The sequence below is a fragment of the Hyperolius riggenbachi genome, chromosome 5 (genome assembly GCF_040937935.1).
Source record: "Hyperolius riggenbachi isolate aHypRig1 chromosome 5, aHypRig1.pri, whole genome shotgun sequence".
Classification (NCBI taxonomy): domain Eukaryota; kingdom Metazoa; phylum Chordata; class Amphibia; order Anura; family Hyperoliidae; genus Hyperolius; species Hyperolius riggenbachi.
Window position 1 is genome coordinate 386,414,699 of NC_090650.1, and position 18,481 is coordinate 386,433,179.

An 18,481-nucleotide genomic window follows, 5' to 3' on the forward strand; every position below is an offset into this window, starting at 1 on the left:
GAAATAACTGCTGGCATTCTTTCAGTGAAAGTTGAAGCCAGGCCATGTCATCTAAAAAAATATGAGATTACTATGGAAACGGTCCTTTGTAAGTGGAGTTTCATGAACATATGTCAGAGCGAGAGGGAAACCGTTGGAATTTTTTCTCTTGTAACAGTTCAGCTTATCTTAATCGGAACTAATCAAGCGAACAGCTTCTTGACTAGTGTTGAGCTCCGCTGATCATAATCAAAATTATGATTACAAGTTGTTGGCCGCAGCAAAGGAGGGTTGACTCACCCATTTTGCCGCCTGTAACCGATGCACTCCGCATTATGTTCACTTGCGTTCCACGTCACTCCAGTGCTTCCTCCTTCTGGATTTGAAGGAGTTAAGCATGGGAGTGATGTGAAACGCAAGTGGACATGACGTGGAGAGCGTTTTTGCTAGTGTTTTGCTATGGCGAGTTTTTTTGCGTTGAACGCGAAAAAAAAATCACCATTCACACTTGGTGATTTTTTTTTTAGCTATCGTGTTTAGCACTTCTATAGCACTGAAACGCGATCGCCGGGAAATGGCCTAAAAATGGTGCAAACTACACGTTTGCGTTTGGCGATTTGCGTTAATCGCCAGCGATTAACGCATATTGCCCAAGTAAGAACGGGCCCATAGGGTAGTATTGCACTAGCGCTTTAAAAAGCGCTGGTGCTTGAGCGTTTTGCCGAAATCGCTGGCAAAACGATTTAGTGTGGGGCCTTAGTGATTTTATTTACAACAAAAAATAATTTTCTTCAATTCAGGCAATTGGGGTAAATCCATTTTCAGCAAATGTAGTGTTGTCATAGCTTGTGTAGAGGGCTGCACAGTTGTATAATGAATTTTCTGCAGTACCTGATTGTTTGTCTCTTGTTGTGTGATCAGACTGTGAAGGAGACCCGTGTGCATACTACGCTCATAGAGTCTACAGCATCTGCCATACACAACGTCTCTGAGAAGAGTCCACCCCTAGTGCAGCAGCCACAGGAGGTCAACACTGCTCCTACCAAGCAGAACAGTGCGCCTCCTACCAAGCAGAACAGTGCGCTCCCTACCAAGCAGAACACTGTGCCCCCTCCTTCACAAGGTAAATATGCGCATGATGCTCCTCACTTCTACAAAGTTTACTTAACCACCCTGGCGTTCTTGTGTCTTTAAAAAAAAAAAATGGTTTAACTTAGTGTAGCTAGCACTAGGCCAGCTACACTTTCCCCCCCAAGTCCTTGGGCACTTTTTACCCCCCCCCCCCCCTCCGATTGCGGGCTCCGTAGGGGGTTATGTATAAAACAGTGGCGATTGGGGGATCAGAGCGGGCCGTCGGCAACTCGAGCCAAGTGCTAGCTACACCCCCTCCAAAAATTTGTTTAAAAAAAGACCCCCCAGGGCCTGAGAAATCCACTGCGGCGGTAATGGACAAGCTGAGCTAGTCATTACCACCAAGGTGGTTAAAGTGTACCAGAGATGAAAATTACCACAGATTTATGCATACCTGGGGCTTCCTTAAGCCACATAAGCCCGGTTGGCTCCCACGCCGCCGCCGTCTGCAGCACCGGTACCGGGTCCCATCACTTTAGCCAGCCTACGCAGAAGTGCACCCTCTACGTATCCCTCCGGCGGCTGCTGGAGAGATACTTAAAGAGCACACTTCCCTTGCTTCAGACTGGCCCGGACTGGTTGAAGTGACAGGACCCGGTACTGGCGCTGCAGAAGACGGGCGACAGCGTGGGAGCGATCCGAGCTTATGGGGCTTGAGAAAGCCCCAGGTATGTATAAATCTTTTTTTATATTTTTCAGCTCTGATGCACTTTATAATTCACCCAGGATGAAAATAATCAATTGGATCTGTGTGCCTACTTTTATTTTATATTTAAGTAGTTACAAAGTAGATTGAATGTTTTATTGTCTCTGCTCAATGGAAGTCTATTAAGTGCACCAGAGTTAAAATGCATGAACTATTGACCTTTTTGTATCTTTCTCCTGCCCTCGGAAGTTGTATTCTGCCAGGAAAACTTTTATGGCTGTAATTTGCTTATCAATAATGTTTTATATTTCCTGACAAGACACTTCCATGCCTAAAAATGAACTCTTTCAGGCAGCACATTAAACAGCCTGGTTATTAATGTTTTGCACTGTACATACACATGTTTATCTCATTATGTCTCCTCGGGTACATTTTAAACAGGAGCAGTAATGACGTATAGTAGTGTGTAGTAAATGTATTGAGGATACCCACCTTTTATTGTAATTTCCCTTGTTTGAGCATCAGTAGCACGATGTAGGAAGTGTTTCTGATGCTGAAACCAGAAAAATGACTATAGAAGTGGGTATTGTGAATAGACGGATGCCCTCCCAGAAATGTTTAGCTTAGGCTGATTAAGCTTTTTTTTATATTTGTTTTATACCACATATAGCTAAAGGGACTCCGAGCTCTGAGTAAAAACGAAATTGGTACTCACCTGGGGCTTTCTGCAGCCCACCGTAGGTCGAGAGGTCCCACGGCGTCCATCCGCCTCTTCTCCCAGGGCCTGGTCAGAAATGGTTGCCCGGCGGCTCCCGGCGACACTTGGCCCGAGTGTCCGGGCTCCTTCCTCATACGTCACGGCGGCCGGCGTGACAGTACTGCGCATGCGCGGTTTAATCGCGCTTGCGCCGTACTGTCACGCCGCCCGCCATGATGACATGAGGTGGCCGGTGTGGTGACGTCAGACGTGACGTATGAGGAAGAAGGAGCCCGACACTCGGGCCAAGTGTCGCTGGGAGCTGCCGGGCAGCCATTTCTGACCAGGCCCGCGGGAGAAGAGCCGGATGGACGCCGTGGGACCTCTCGACCTACGGTGGGCTGCAGAAAGCCCCAGGTGAGTACCAATTTCGTTTTTATGCAGAGCTCGGAGTCCCTTTAACCCCTTGCATATCAGCAGTTTCTGGCCCCTTAAGGACCAGAGACTGCTGGTACCCCAAAAAACACTTACCGACAAATCGCCACACATACCAGCCAATCTCGCCGGCCATGCGGCTCTCCCACAACTGCAGGCTTCTTTCTGCCGTCGCTTTGATGATAGAGCTCTTTGCACCGAAGTTGGCTCCTGACCCCGTCCACTAATGTAGGCCAATGGGATTGGCTCACAGTGATCACGAAGTCAGGAGCCAATTAAATCTGACAGAGCTGTGCCGTCATACTGCGTTAGCTGCAGCAGGTCAGAGAGGTGGGACCCCACATCAGTGATGTTGAAATCTACGTCCTATAAGAGCCGTGAAGCCACCAGCAGGACGTAGATTTCAACTAGCGTGGTCCGAAAAAGGTTAAGAATAAAGTAGATGGATCCTAATCTTCTTCTTGCACCAAATCCACACATGAAGCTGAGCAACCATTCCTCAGTGGAGGGTGAGGCCTAATTGAACATGAGCATTACATGAATTCAGATCCTTGCTCATGAAAGAACTTAACTGTGCTGAAACCACGTCTGTGGCAGCGACTACCGATTCAACATTTAACGTTCTGTAAAACTAGTTTGAAGTCACCAGCTGTCATAGTTCAGTTACCTTTTGAGTACAGTGTTCCTCTAGCTCAGGGGTGTCAAACTCAAAATACAAAGTGCGCCAAAATTGTAACCAAGTCCCGGGCCATCGTCTTCCTATTAGCCACCACCCTCCTTTATAAAGTTCCCTGGTTGTCCCTTATATAGTTCCCCAGTGTCTAGTGGCCCTCTTCCCTCCCATATACAGTCACCTGATGTCTAGTGATCCTCCCTCACCTGGTGTCTAATGCCTCCTCTTTCTCGTATACAGTTTCTTGGTGTTTAGTGGTCCTCCCTCCCACCCCTATACAGTTCGGTGGTGTTTAGTGGTCATCCCTCACTTATACAGTTCCTTGGTGTTTAGTGTCCCCCTTCTCTATACAGTTCCCTGGTGTCCTATATTGCTTTGTCCCTCCCTTCTCCATTTGGCTTCCCTGGTGATCTAGGTCTTCACCTCCAATATAGCTTTGCTGGTGGCCTAGAGTGGGCCAAACACAATGCAAAGTGGGGAAACCAACTTGGTGGGCCAAATTTTATGGCTCTGACGGCCAGATTTGATATGTATGCTCTAGCTGGTATCATTTGGCATTTTGCTTTCCCTTCTCATGCTAAATCTTTTAATGTGACTTAAAATGAAAGTGAAAAATTCAAATCTTTTTAAGCAAACCGAAACCTTTGTGTTTTTTTTCAGGCAAGTCCGAAGAGAGCTGGGAATCCCCCAAGCAAGTGAAAAAGAAGAAAAAGGCTCGACGGGAGACGTGATTCTCTGCTCCTCACTGGAACACCTGTTCAGACACTCTTGAAGAAGATGCTGTTTATGCAATAATTTGTGAACACGAACCGAGTTTTATAAAGAGAATTCTGCATTTTTAAAAAAGCAACTACTGTCAACACGACCTCCCCGAAGACAGGTGGAACAACCCAGGGAGCTGGAGATTCGCATAGAAGAACATGCAGCAGCTGAGGAGGAATCAAACCCTTTGAAGAACCCTGTATTTGCCAACTGAGAACTGTCATTTGATATAGTATAGAAAAAAACGAGAGACTGACTTCCTGATTTTACAAAAACGATGACCTGTTTACATTCATATTGTGCCCTTTCTGGTCTCTGAGACAAAGAAGCTGGGGTGGCTTTGTGAAAAAAACAGCTCCTCTATCTCAGTACGGAACACCTTTTTATCTTATGTCATTTTAATATCAAAGGCTATTGTCATCACGCCATAGTATCATGTGCGGTGCAAGAGTGTCATGTGATGTTTGTGTGAGCCGTCGGGCACTGATCAGAAGATTGGCTTGCGAACTGGTGAATGTATGAACCATTGTCCCTTACATCACCGTGTCTGCCCATCTCAACTCGTCCTTCACTTTGTATTAGGTTAGCTTTAATTTTTTTTTTTCTACAAAAAGGATCCTTGTCGCCTTTTTTTAGATGAAGTAGCCATTTTGTGGGTGGAGCCAGTCTACGACTACATCTTGTTAGTCTATCGGTCATTTCGGCTTTGATTTGATTGACAAATTTTAACGTGGCACACAGCATGGCTGCTTTCAGTGCATATGCGACAGGTACTCTTTAAGGCGTGGCATTATGTGATTCGTCCGTCACTTCTTATACTGTATTATGTTCCTAATGACTTTTTAATACTTTGCACTCTAGCCCTAGTGTGGCTAACCAATCATGTTTCGTGTGAGAGGTGTGGCTGTCAGTTACAAATCCTACTCGATTTAGCGTTACAACAAAAAACAAAAAAATTGTTAATCGTGCATCCATTTTTTTTATCCATTAACATGAATTATACTGGATTACATGGCTGGGCATGGTGGTTTAAGACAGCTTTAATTGATGTTAAGATCTACAATAATCAGGATTATTATTTTGTACGGCCTTAAACGCTAGTATTTAGATTTCATGACCGATTTAGTGTTCGTTTGTTTTTTTCTTTTTCTTTTTTTTTTTGTTTTTTTACAATAAAAGAAAAATGCATCTGTACTTGTAAGAAGTATTGACAGCTTCAAACTGTGATTTCAAAAGATCCATGTGGTTTTATTACCATTTGCAACCAATGTTTATCCTATTTTTATTAAACTTACAGTTAACTTTGTATCTATCCCTTCTGCATGGTAAGACGGACTTTGTAAATAGCCTTACCAAACTCTCTCTCTCTCTTCAAAACCACGACCCGCAGTCTAGGAAACCACGTGGACAAAATAAGCCATGTTAAGTGTCGTGTCTCTTTACTATACCTGAGAATAGGATGTAACTTGCTCTACAACAGTTATAACCAACGGTACTGATCTGTTTAATACTAGCATATTTGTTTTTGAAATTTGCGTTCGTTCTGAAGGTCATCACTATCATGTTGGATGTTCCGGACCTCAAGAGATTTTTTTTAAACCGTCAAGTTTTGGGTAGAGTGGGTAAATTTAGACCTGTTTCTAAAGTGGACTTTTCACCAAAGAATAATGAAACTTCCATTATTTTTGGGCCTAACTGAATATGAAAGTGGCCCTTAAAGCTAATGTAATGATAAAAAAATAAAGGCAGATACTCACCTAAGGAAAGGCTCGGTCCTAATGAGCCATCCCTCTCCCGGTGGCCCCAGTGCTGTGCTGGCTCCTCTGGTCTCATCCCACGCCGAAGGGACTTTGGAAGTCTTCGGAAGCCAAGTTCGTCATAGAGGGCGCGTGCAGTGTTATCACGGCCCGTCTTCGGGAGCACTCGGGCTCCCGAAGCATTTCCGAAGCCTCCTTTTGGCCGGGAGACGGTCGAATATCGCTACGGGGGAGCCAGGACAGCAGTGGGCACTGGGAGAGGAGAGGGGGTGCTCTATGGGACCCAGAGCCTCCCTCTCCTTAGGTGAGTATCTGATTATTTTTTTTTAACCCGATTCCCATTAGCTTTAAAGGAAACCTCTAATAAAAAAACAGCACCTGAGGGTACTTACCTTAGCAGGGAGAAGCCTCTGGATCCTAATGAGGTTTCCTCCTGTCCTCTTCAGCCTCCTGGATCCAGGGCAGAAGCCTCCGAACTCCACACTCTGTAATATTTACCTTTTGGGCTCCAGTGGAGGTACAGTAGAAGCTTTCCAATAAGGCTCCGGCGGCAATAGATGAGCCCCATCAGGCCCTTGCGTCTGCTTAGTAGAGTGGACTTGATGGTGCTTGTCTATTTCCGCTGGAACCCATCAGAAAGCTGCTAGTGTGTCTCTGCTAGAGCCCTGAAGGTAAATATTGCCCCGGGCTGCTGCGCCTGTCCAGTGCTTGACAACGATTTGTCAGGGGAGCCGGCATTGGCTCCTGAGACTTCCCCCTCCCGAGGTAAGTACCCCGTAGGGGCTGGGTTTTTTTGTTACAGGTTTACTTTAAGTGAAATACAGGATGATGAGATAAAAATCCATAAAATAGTGCAGCAACAGCTATAATCCCAATTTGGACATTGTAGACAATCCCATGTTCTTATTTTGGTTGTAAGGATTAAAAATATAGGTTTGCACTTTGGACTCTTTCTTCTCTGCTAGAAGTTTTGTTGAGTCCCTGAACTTTTTTTAATCAATGAACATGGGTTGGCGAAATTGCACATGTGAGGAACTCTATACAGGTGAATCAGAATATTTTTCTTATTCACAGGTGAACAGTGGTTTCCAGGCAGAAGCAGTGTGGCGTCATTAGGTTCTTGAAGGAGTTGCAGTCTGTTAATGGTCTCTCACTGCCATGTTTGTCTTCAGTACTGGTTTACCTTAATTTAAAGATGTTTATGTCAATGTTGTCATCTCTGTGAATGTTCTGGAGACTTCAGACAACCTGCAGTCCTGCTTCAAACACTCAATGACAATGTTCTGCTTCCTCTCGGAATCTATTACCTACAATGAAGATAGATTCTGAAACGCTCATATAGAGGAGAAGGTACTCTACGAACCTATGCAATCCCTGCAACCTATGTCAGTTTATTAGAAGTTCTGCACTTCTGCAATACTTTCAGTACACCTCTTGTGTATATACACACTTTATCTCCTTTAGGATCAATTAAATTGTAGAAGAGCTACAAGCAAACCTTTTGAGCCTGGAGTACAAAGTTTTCTGAAGAAGGATGTGATGCCAGCTACTTCCAACAACTTGTGGAAGATCGTCATGTGACAGTATTGCACAGTTGTACTATTATACAATTGTTATTACATCTTTTTAAGTCCCATGACAACGGGACTTTGTTTAGTGAAGACATTACCAGCTTGCTGTACAGAGCAGAAAGTAAACTTCGTATTCCTTGCTTCATACTCGGGTTTACTAAGATCTGCTTTGAGATGTGATTCACCTATTTGGGATAGAAAAATTATTTTATTAACCTTGGACTACTCAAATCATTAGAGCAGACTGACTCACCCATGTAGCGTTTCCTATAAGGAAGATACCAGAATAATGTCTGCTACTATATGTGCGTAAGAAAAAACGCTAAGGGCCTTAAATAATGTGTTAATATCCATGCCAGGTATGGACCTGACCAACAGAGGATCTGTTTTTGTTTTTTCCTCCTTTCATATGCGGAGTTCTGCTTTAAAATGGTCACATGATTTTTGTTCTGAAAGATTAGAATATAAATCCAGGATATATTGATGCATCTACTTGTTTGTAAGAGTATTCGATCTGCATATAATCTTACTTTTAATCCAGGCTTAAAAGGTTTGCCTAAAAGTCCTTCTTAAAGTTCGGGAGCGGTTTGGATACCCTGGAATAAATGCACCATAGCTCACAGTAATCATAGGCTTCTCATTATTTTCTAACTTGCACACTGTAAGCAGCAGAATCTGATGTCTCTGAGCAAAGCCTCCTGTATGTGTAATTAATCCGCTGTGCATAACTAGCCATTTACTCAGGCTTTACCAGAGATGTGAATGGTTAAAAAGAAATGATCATGATTGGGGTGGGTGGATGCTGTCACACTTCCTTCCTGTGTGCAATGTGTGGCCAGTCTACAAAATTCTCCTAGACTGTTATTGGACAGGACGCCTGTGGTTGTACATTGCTAAGTGATGAACTTGGTGCTGGGGTGCTCCAACACTGATTCTCTAGGACAGAATGATGACCGAGGAAGGGAAGTATAATCTACAGTGATACTTAATCCCCCGACCACCATAAAACCCTTTGTGGAGTTCTTTGACACAAGTTCCTACCCCCAGAACGGTATTGTCCCTTGTGTGCTGGTTACAGGTCCGCCATATTATTATTATTTTTTTATTTTTTTTTTATTTGGAAAAGGTGGGGAGGGAGGGGAGATTTCCTGATAAAATACTAATTTTTACACAGATGTATTACAGAGAATAGAGATTTTCAGGAACATGTCAAGTAAGTTTACATGTTCATTTTTTTTTTCCATTTGTTTAATTCAGTGATATTTCCAAGTTGTTTTTTGTTTAAATAAATCCTGCAAATTAATATTGTGTCTTGAAATTTATTGACTGCGTATAAAATTGGCCAGATTTAAAACAAATCTGAAAAAAAAGTTTATATGCAATGTAAAGGGAAGGCTCTTGATACAATTGAATCTTCCGTCCGTCCCCATTCCTTTTCCCCCGTAAAAGCCACCAGTTCTAGGTCTTCGGCGCTTGTCATGCAGCCTTCGGAACTACTCACATCCCCGACTAATTCCGAAGACTAGCACATCCGCACTGTGCACAAATGAGACCCAAGTTTGCGTATGCACAGAACGGATGCGCTTGTCTTTGAAAGTACTCGGGGGTACCAGTACTTCTTAAAAGGCTGCAGGAGGAATACTGAAGAGCTATCTGCTTAGCTGGTTCAACAGCATCCACTGGGGATGGCGTGCAAACGTTGGGACAGACCAAGGATCGGGAGCCTTCCCTCTACATAGGTATGTATAAAAACTGAATTTTATTTTTGGCTTCAGAGTTCCCTTCAAAGCAGGGGTGTCAAACTCAAATAAAAAGTGGGCCGAAATTGTACACTGGGACCTAGTTGCAGGCCAAAATTGTACACTGGGGCCAAATTGAGGGCCAACCTCAATGTCTACTGGCCACCTTCCTCCCTTATAAAGTTCTCTGGTGTCTAGTAGTCCTCCCTCCCCTATAGAGTTCCCTGGTGCCTAGAGGCCCCACCCTTTCCTATACAGTTCCCTAGTGTTTAGTGCTTTCCCCTACCTCCTCCATATGGCTTTCCTGGTAATCTAGGGCTTCACCTCCTATATAGCTTCCCTGGTGGTCTAGATTGGGCCAAACAGGGAATCCACTTGAGGGCCAAATTTAATGGCTCTGAGGGCCAAATTTGGCCTGTGGGCCGGAGTTTGACATGTATGCTTTAAAGGGATCTGAGCACCTAATTTTGAAAAATATATGCTGTATAAATGTGGGTTTTTGCGGAGGATAGCTCTACTCTGCATATATGGGGCTGCTCTGCCTGTATGGGGCTATCCATCTTTCTGTTGGCTGATTGAAGTGCCCACGGGGATGTTGCGTGTCTCCAGTCACCAAAGTGCATGCTGGGAGATGTAATCCACTAATGTGTTTACATCTCCCAGAGAGCGAGAGAGTCATTAAGGCATTCCAAGTTCGTGTGCTGGCACCAATTTTTTTTTTTTTTTTTTTACCTAAAGAAGCCGGTGGGGCCCACGAAACACAGCATCCGATAATGTCCAGTAAGTTGAGTATTTCTTACCTTTCTGAGGTTAGACTTGTTTCATTTATACTGTTGTTTAGCTTTAGTAGTAAAAATCAATCATACAGGCCTATTGCAATATATCAGGGCCCCATTGTAAGCACATTTTATTGATCGTAAAGGGGAACCGGAGACAACACAATTCTTATGTCTGAGGCAGATGTTCCAGAGAGATTCCTGTGGGAAAAGGCAATCATGTGAGACAATATCTATCTACAAAAGCTTGCAGCTGTGAGGAGAGTGGGTTTTCCCTTACTAGAAATCCCACAGCCCCCCATCACCGCCTACTTTTTTAAATTTTATTTTAGAGGTTACGGTAATTCTTAGTGGTTACCTACAGCAGACTATAGTCACCTGCAGTGCTGGTGACAGTTATCTGTTAAGAGGTTGGAGGAGTTAAAGAGAAACTCCAACCTAGAATTGAACTTTATCCCAATCAGTAGCTGATACCCCCTTTCCCATGAGAAATCTACTGTATTCCTTTTTTACAAACGGATCATCAGGGGGCTCTGTATGACTGATATTGTGGTGAAACCCCTCCCACAGTGTGATGTCAGCGCCTCACAGCTCTGAGGTCCTGACATCACACTGTGGGAGCCATGTTGCATTGTGGGAAATAATACAAATGTTATCAACTGCCAAAAAAAGCAAGCTGCATCTCATTCCACCTGCCAATAGTAAAAATGTCACCATGTGAGAAATGTCTGAATGTAAATCAGGGAGAGGAAAGCTTTTACAATGAGCAAATACTGATTAAATCTTTAATACATAATTATGGTAAAAATTAAGCACTTTTTTTATTACATTATTTTCACTGGAGTTGATGGAAAAACTGGCTGGTGCCCACTCTGACTATAACATATGGGTCATGATAGTATGGAGAAAAGTCTGGACAGCCACAGATGCCCTAACAGGACATGGAGATAAAGACCCAGCAAGGTGATTTTAATATAGTTATCGCAAAAAGTACAGACATGCAAAACATTTATTGCCAATTAAATCAAGTCTGCTGTCATCATAGGAATTATACTTAAAATAATTTTGCATTGATGCAGAATTATGCAATATTTGTATGCAAAGGTATTCAGCTTGAACATAAACCGATCAAATGAGGTAAAATCCAGTTCATTTTCAAGCTGGACACATTTACATAATCCTGCATGAACTCGAAATTATTTGCATCCCGTTGACCATCTCTACTCCTTGGCTGTTCCTCCTCAGCATTTTGGGCTCATTTCCACAGGCAGTTGATCTGTGTGCTCAGCAAGCAGTTACCAGGCAACAGCAAACCGTTAAGAGATAGCAATGGCCCGAACCTCCGATTTTCGGTTCGCGAACTTCTGTGAAAGTTCGGTTCAGGAGAACTTTCGCGAACTGCAATAGACTTCAATAGGGAGGCGAACTTTGAAAACTAGAAACATTTATGCTGGCCACAAAAGTGATGGAAAAGATGTTTCAAGGGGTCTAACACATGGAGGGGGGCATGGTGGAGTGGAATAGACGCCAAAAGTCCCGGGGAAAAATCTGGATTAGACGCAAAGTAGAGTTTTAAGGGCAGAAATCACATTGAATGCTTAATTGCAAGCCTAAAGTGTTTTAAAACATCTTGTATGGGTATACATCAATCAGGGAGTGTAATTAGAGTACTGCTTCACACTAACACATCAAACTCATTGTGTAACGCACCGCAAACAGCTGTTTGTGTAGTGACGGCCGTGATGGACTGGTGCGCACCATGGCGAGAGTGCAGGCCGTGGCGGTTTTCAAGCCCATACGTAGAGATGGCCCGAACGGTTCCCGGCGAACTTCCGGGGGTTTGCGATCGCGGAGAACCATGAACTTTTCCGGAAGTTCGGTTGACCCCCATAATGCACCATTAGGGTCAACTTTGACCCTCTACATCACAGTCAGCAGGCACATTGTAGCCAATCAGGCTACACTCCCTCCTGGAGCCACTGCCCCCCCCCCCCCCCTTATAAAAGGCAGGCATCGCCGGCCATTTTACTCACTCGTGTGCCTGCAGTAAATAGAGAAGGGACAGCTGCTGCTGCTGACTCTTATAGGGAAAGATTAGTTAGGCTCTTGTAGGCTTGTTAGCTTGCTCCTTGCTGATTCAGATTGCTAAAATAGCACCCAACAGCTCTTTTGAGAGCTAATCTTGTTCTTGTGATCTATTTTTTTTTCTGTGTGTCCCACTGACACTTATGTTACATAGACATCCTTGATAATTCATACTGTGTGTGTGCCACTGCCAGGCTCAGCACATTCAGTGACTACCTGTGTGTGTGACAGGTGCACATTGTAAAACCCAGTACTGCATATAATTACCTAACTGTTGTTGTTCACAGTGCACCCATCTACCTACGAGAGCTGAGCGCACACAGTGTCACTGTGCCTGTCCGGTACCTGTGTGTGTGTGACAGGTGCACATTGTAATACCCATTACTGCATATACCTACCTACCTGTTGTTCACAGTGCACCCACCTACCTACGTGAGTTGAGCGCACGCATTGTCACTTTGCCTGTCCGCTACCTGTCTGTGACAGGTGCACATTGTAATACCCATCACTGCATATACCTACCTACCTACCTGTTGTTCACAGTGCACCCACCTACCTACATGAGTTGAGCGTCACTGTGCCTGTCTGCTACCTGTCTGTGTGTGACAGGTGCACATTATAATACCCATCACTGCATATACCTACCTGTTGTTTTCAGTGTACCCATCTACCTACGTGAGTGCACGCAGTGTGATATACCACTTCGTGCATACCTGTTAACTGTACCTGTGTGACTGCACATTGTATTAGTCAAGTCAGTGAATACCTTTCACTTCATCCCCCCGATATGGACACAACGGATGAAACAGGTAGAGGCAGAGGCAGACCCAGAGGTAGGCCACCCGGCAGGTCTGTACGAGGTCTTTCTGATGTGATTTTGTGCGGCCCTGGACCAAAGTACAGTGCTCAGAAGAAGGCACGTCCCATCAACTCCCAAGATTGTCAGGACGTGGTTGACTATTTAACACAGAACACCTCATCTTCCGCAGCCACCAGCGCTACTACAAGCACTACAATCATTGCATTTGACACTTCGCAGGAGTTAATTGGTGGGGAATTAACTGATTCACAGCCATTATTGTTATAACCAGATGAAGGCGCTAAGCAAGTTACACCACCTCATATGTCTTAGTTAGGCGGCGACACTATGGACGTAACGTGTCAGGAGGAGGAAGATGAAGTACCTGCTGTTGGTGCAGTTTTGGAGGTTTCTGGGGCAAGCGAAGCTTGGCCGGATGATTATGATGATGCGGATCCCACAAGGGTTGCTAATAGACAAGATGACCAAGGGGACAGTTCAGAGGGGGAGTCAGAGAGGAGTAGAAGGAGACGAGTTCCTGAAAGAAGCAGGGGGAGCTCGTCATCTGAAACAGCTGGTGGCAGTGTCCAGCGCCATGTATCGCCACCTATGTACAGCCAGCCAACATGCCCTTCAACGTCAGCTGCTGATGCCACCATAGTGCCATCACCCCAGGGTGGCTCAGCGGTTTGGAAATTTTTTTAATGTGTCTGCCTCAGAATGGAGCAATGCCATCTGTTCTCTCTGCCTCCAAAAATTGAGCGGCGGAAAGCCCAACACTCACGTAGGGACAAGTGCCTTACGAAGGCACCTGGAGAAAAGGCACAAACTGCAATGGGAAGAGCACACAAAAGAAAAGCCACCCTCCTTCTCCTCATTCTCCTTCAGGTGCAGCATCTTCAGCCACTTTCTCCCTTGCACCTTCACAGCCACCCTCCTCCACTCCACCTCTGCCCTTGAGCTGTTCCTGTTCCTCTGCCCACAGCAGCCAGGTGTCCGTGAAGGAAATCTTTGAGCGGAAGAAGCCAATTTCTGCCAGTCATCCCCTTGCCCGGCGTCTGACAGCTGGCTTGGCGGAACTGTTAGCTCGCCAGCTGTTACCATACAAGCTGGTGGACTCTGAGGCCTTCCGTAAATTTGTGGCCATTGGGACACACCGCAGTGGAAGAGACCAGGCTGCAATTATTTCTCTAAAAAGGCGATACCCAAACTGTACCATGAAGTTGAGAGGCAAGTGGTGTCATCTCTGGCACACAGCGTTGGGTCAAGAGTATACCTGACCACGGATGCCTGGTCTGCCAAGCACGGTCAGGGCAGGTACATAACTTACACAGCCCATTGGGTCAACCTGGTTACCGATGGCTAGCAGGGAGTACGTGTCTGTGCATCGGACCAACTTGTGACACCTCTACTGCTTGCAGGCAAGCCTCCTGCCACCTCCTCTCCTGCTACATCCTCTTCACTGTCATCCTCCTCCTCCTTCTTGGCTGAGTGGCAGTTCAGCTCTACTGGTGCTGTGATCTCCTCTCCAGCTACACAGACCCATCTCCCCAGGGCCTATGCTGCATGCCAGGTACGACGGTGTCACGCCATCTTAGACATGTCTTGCCTCAAAGCGGAGAGTCACACTGGACCAGCTCTCCTGGCTGCTCTTAACAAACAGGTGGATCAGTGGCTGACCCCGCACCAGCTAGAGATTGGCAGCGTGTTGTGTGACAATGGAGGAGGACTTACCTGATGTCACTGAGGAAGAGCAACAGGAGATGGATAGTACCTCTGCATCCAACTTTGTGCAGATGGTGTCTTTCCCCGTATAAAAAAACTCAAGGGGAATGAGCTGTACTGGGTGGCAACGCTACTAAACCCTCGGTATAGGCACAGAGTGGCGGACATGTTACCAACTCACCAGAAGGCAGAAAGGATGCAGCACATGCAGCACAAGCTGGCAACTATGCTTTACAATGCGTTTAAGGGTGATGTCACAGCACAACTCAATAAAGGTACCACTGCCAGTAATCCTTCTCCCATGTCCACGCAAGCAAGGACAGGACGCTCCAGCGATCTCATGGTGATGTCTGACATGCGAACATTCTTTAGTCCAACGCCTCGCCTTAGCGCTTCTGGATCCACCCTCCACCAACACCTGTACTGGCAGGTAGCCGACTACCTGGCCTTAAGTGTGGATGTAGACACTGTGAGCAGCGATGAACCCTTGGACTACTGGGTGCGTAGGCTTGACCTGTTGCCAGAGCTGTCCTAATTTACCATCCAACTTCTGTCTTGCCCTGCCTAAAGCGTCCTGTCAGAAAAGACCTTTAGCGCAGCTGGAGGCATTGTCACTGAGAAGAGAAGTCACCTAAGTCACAGAAGTGTTCAGTAACTCACCTTTATCAAAATGAATGAGGCATGGATCCCGGAGGGCTACTGCCCACCCGAAGACTAAGTCAATCCCCACACACAGCATCTCTGCCTGCACGCCCTGTGACTGGCTGCCTGCCCTAAGACTAAGTCGCTCCCCACACAGCATCTCTGCCTGCAGGCTGCTTGACTGCCTTCTCCGCCACCACCAACAGGGTCCAGGACTCCAGGCGGATTCATGAATTTTTAAGGCTGCCGCTAGCAGCGGCCGCTATAATAATTTTTCTGGTGCGTGTACATGCCTGCCTAATTTTTCTGTCTGCAGTGCAGCTGCAACAACAAAACAAAAGGCATGTACATGTGCCCATTCCCCTTCGTGATCATTACCTTGCCGCGGTGAAGGGGCTTGCGTATCACAATGAAGCAATGACCACCGGCTATATGAATGTCTCGGGGGGTGGCACACCAACGATAATAAGGTTGTTGCTTCATTGTGGACAGACCAAATTTGATCAGCTGGACAGTCACTGTTGTTCTATCATTGAGCTACCTCAGCCCGGCGACCATATGGGCTTGAAAACCGACACGGCCTGCACTCTGGCCATGGTGCGCACCAGTCCAGCACGGCCGTCACTACGCAAACAGCTGTTTGCGGTGCATTACACGGTGAGTTTGGTGTGTCAGTGTGAAGCAGTACTCTAATTACATTCCCTGATTGATGTATACACATGCAAGATTCATTAATTGCTGCTCACAGTGTCTACATCCACACTTAAGGCCAGGTAGTCGGCTACCTGCTGGTCCAGGTGTTGGTGGAGGGTGGATCTGGAAGGGCTAAGGCGAGGCGTTGGACTAAAGATTGTCCAACATCACCATTAGATTGCTGGAGCGTCCTGTCCTTGCCTGCCTGGATATGGGAGAAGGATTACTGGTAGTGGTGCCTTTATTGCGTTGTGCTGTGACATCACCCTTAAACGCATTGTAAAGCATAGTTGCCAGCTTGTTCTGCAAGTGCTGCATCCTTTCTGCCTTCAGGTGAGTTGGTAACATGTCAGCCACTTTATGCCTATACCGAGGGTCTAGTAGCGTGACCACCCAGTACAGCTCTTTCCCCTTGAGTTTTTTTATATGGGGGTCCCTCAACAGGCTGGACAGCATGAAAGATGCCATCTGCACAAAGCTGGATACAGGCGTACTATCCATCTCTTCTTGCTCTTCCTCAGTGACGTCAGGTAAGTCCTCCTCCTCCCCAAGCCACGAACAATACCACGGGAACGTTGAGCAGCACAAGCCCCCTGCGACGCCTGCTGCGGTTGTTCTTCTGCCGCCGCCTCCTCCTCCTCCAAAGAAACACCTTCCTCATCATCCGAGTCTGACTCCTCTTCCCCACACGACTCTTCCTCCTCCTCACCCCTCTGTGCTGCCACAGGTGTTGAGGAAACATCTGGTTCTAATGAGAATTGATCCCACAATGTTTCCTCCTGTAACTGTTCCTGTTCACGCTCCTCCACAGCTTGATCCACCACTCTACGCACGGCATGCTCCAGGAAGTAAGCGTATGGCATCAAGTCGCTGAATGTGCCTTCATTGCGACTCGCCAGGTTGGTCACCTCCTCAAACGGCCGCATGAGCCTGCATGCATTTCACATGAGTGTCCAGTTGTTGGGCCAGAACATCCCCATCTCTGTACTGTAATTGTAGAGGTTCTGGGTGACGGCTTTCTCCTGTTCTAGAAGGCGAGAGAACATAAGGAGGGTCGAATTCCAGCCAGTCGGACCATCACAAATGAGGCGTCTCACCGGCAACTTGTTTCTCTGCTGAATCTCGGCAAAGTGTGCCATGGCCGTGTAAGACCGCCTGAAATGCCCACACAACTTCCTGGCATGCTTCAGGACGTCCTCTAAGTCTGGGTACTTTGACACAAATCTTTGAATGACTAGATTCGGCACATGTGCCATGCAGGGTACATGTGTCAGCTTTCCCAAATTCAAAGCGGAAATTAGATTGCTGCCGTTGTCACACACCACGCTGCCGATTTCCAGCTGGTGTAGGGTCAGCCACTGATCCACCTGTTTGTTAAGAGCAGCCAGGAGAGCTGGTCCAGTGTGACTCTCCGCTTTGAGGCAAGACATGTTTAAGATGGCGTGACACCGTCGTACTTGCCATGCAGCATAGGCCCTGGGAAGCTGGGGCTGTGTAGCTGGAGAGGAGATCGCAGCACCAGTAGAGTTGAACTGCCACTCAGCCAAGGAGGAGGAGGATGACGACAGCGAAGAGGATGTAGCAGGAGGAGAGGAGGTGGCAGGAGGCCTACCTGCAAGCCATGGAGGTGTCACAAGTTGGTCCGCTGCACAGCCATGTACTCCCTACTTGCCATCGGTCACCAGCTTGACCCAATGGGCTGTGTAAGTAATGTGCCTGCCCTGACTGTGCTTGGCAGACCAGACATTCATGGTCAGGTGGACCCTTGACCCAACGCTGTGTGCCAGAGATGACACCACTTGCCTCCCAACTTCACAGTACAGTTTGAGTATCGCCTTTTTAGAGAAATAATTGCGGCCTGGCATCTTCCACTGCGGTGGCTTTTCTTTTGTGTGCTGCTTTTGCTCATTTGCTCTTCCCATTGCAGTTTGTGCCTTTTCTCCATGTGCCTTCGGAAGGCACTTGTCCCTACGTGAGTGTTGGCCTTTCCACGGCTCAATTTTTGGAGGCAGAGAGAACAGATAGCATTGCTCCGATCTAAGGCAGACACAACACATTAAAAAATTTCCAAACCGCTGAGCCCCCCTGGGGTGATGGCACTATGGTGGCATCAGCAGGTGACGTTGAAGGGCATGTTGGCTGGCTGTACATAGGTGGCGATACATGGCGCCGGACACTGCCACCAGCTGTTTCTGACGACGAGCTCCCCCTGCTTCTTTCAGGAACTCGTCTCCTCCTACTCCTCTCTGACACCCCCTTTGAACTGTCCCCCTGTTCATCTCTTCTATTGGGAACATAAGTAGCATCTGTATCATCGTCATCATCATAATCATCCTGCCCAGCTTCGCTTGCCTCAGACACCTCCAAAACT

At 46.5% G+C, this 18,481-nt stretch overlaps 1 protein-coding gene across 1 annotated transcript in view; it reads left to right on the plus strand.

Annotated features, from left to right (window-relative positions):
* Nucleotides 1-8,954, plus strand: part of MTDH (metadherin) — a 59,232-nt gene extending 50,278 nt beyond the window's left edge. Inside the window, exons 11-12 of the mRNA XM_068237702.1 lie at nucleotides 901-1,102; nucleotides 4,222-8,954. Coding sequence (XP_068093803.1) covers nucleotides 901-1,102; nucleotides 4,222-4,292 — 273 coding nt within the window. The 3' untranslated portion in view covers nucleotides 4,293-8,954. The remainder of the gene's footprint in view (nucleotides 1-900; nucleotides 1,103-4,221) is intronic.
* The last annotated feature ends 9,527 nt before the right edge of the window (nucleotides 8,955-18,481 follow it).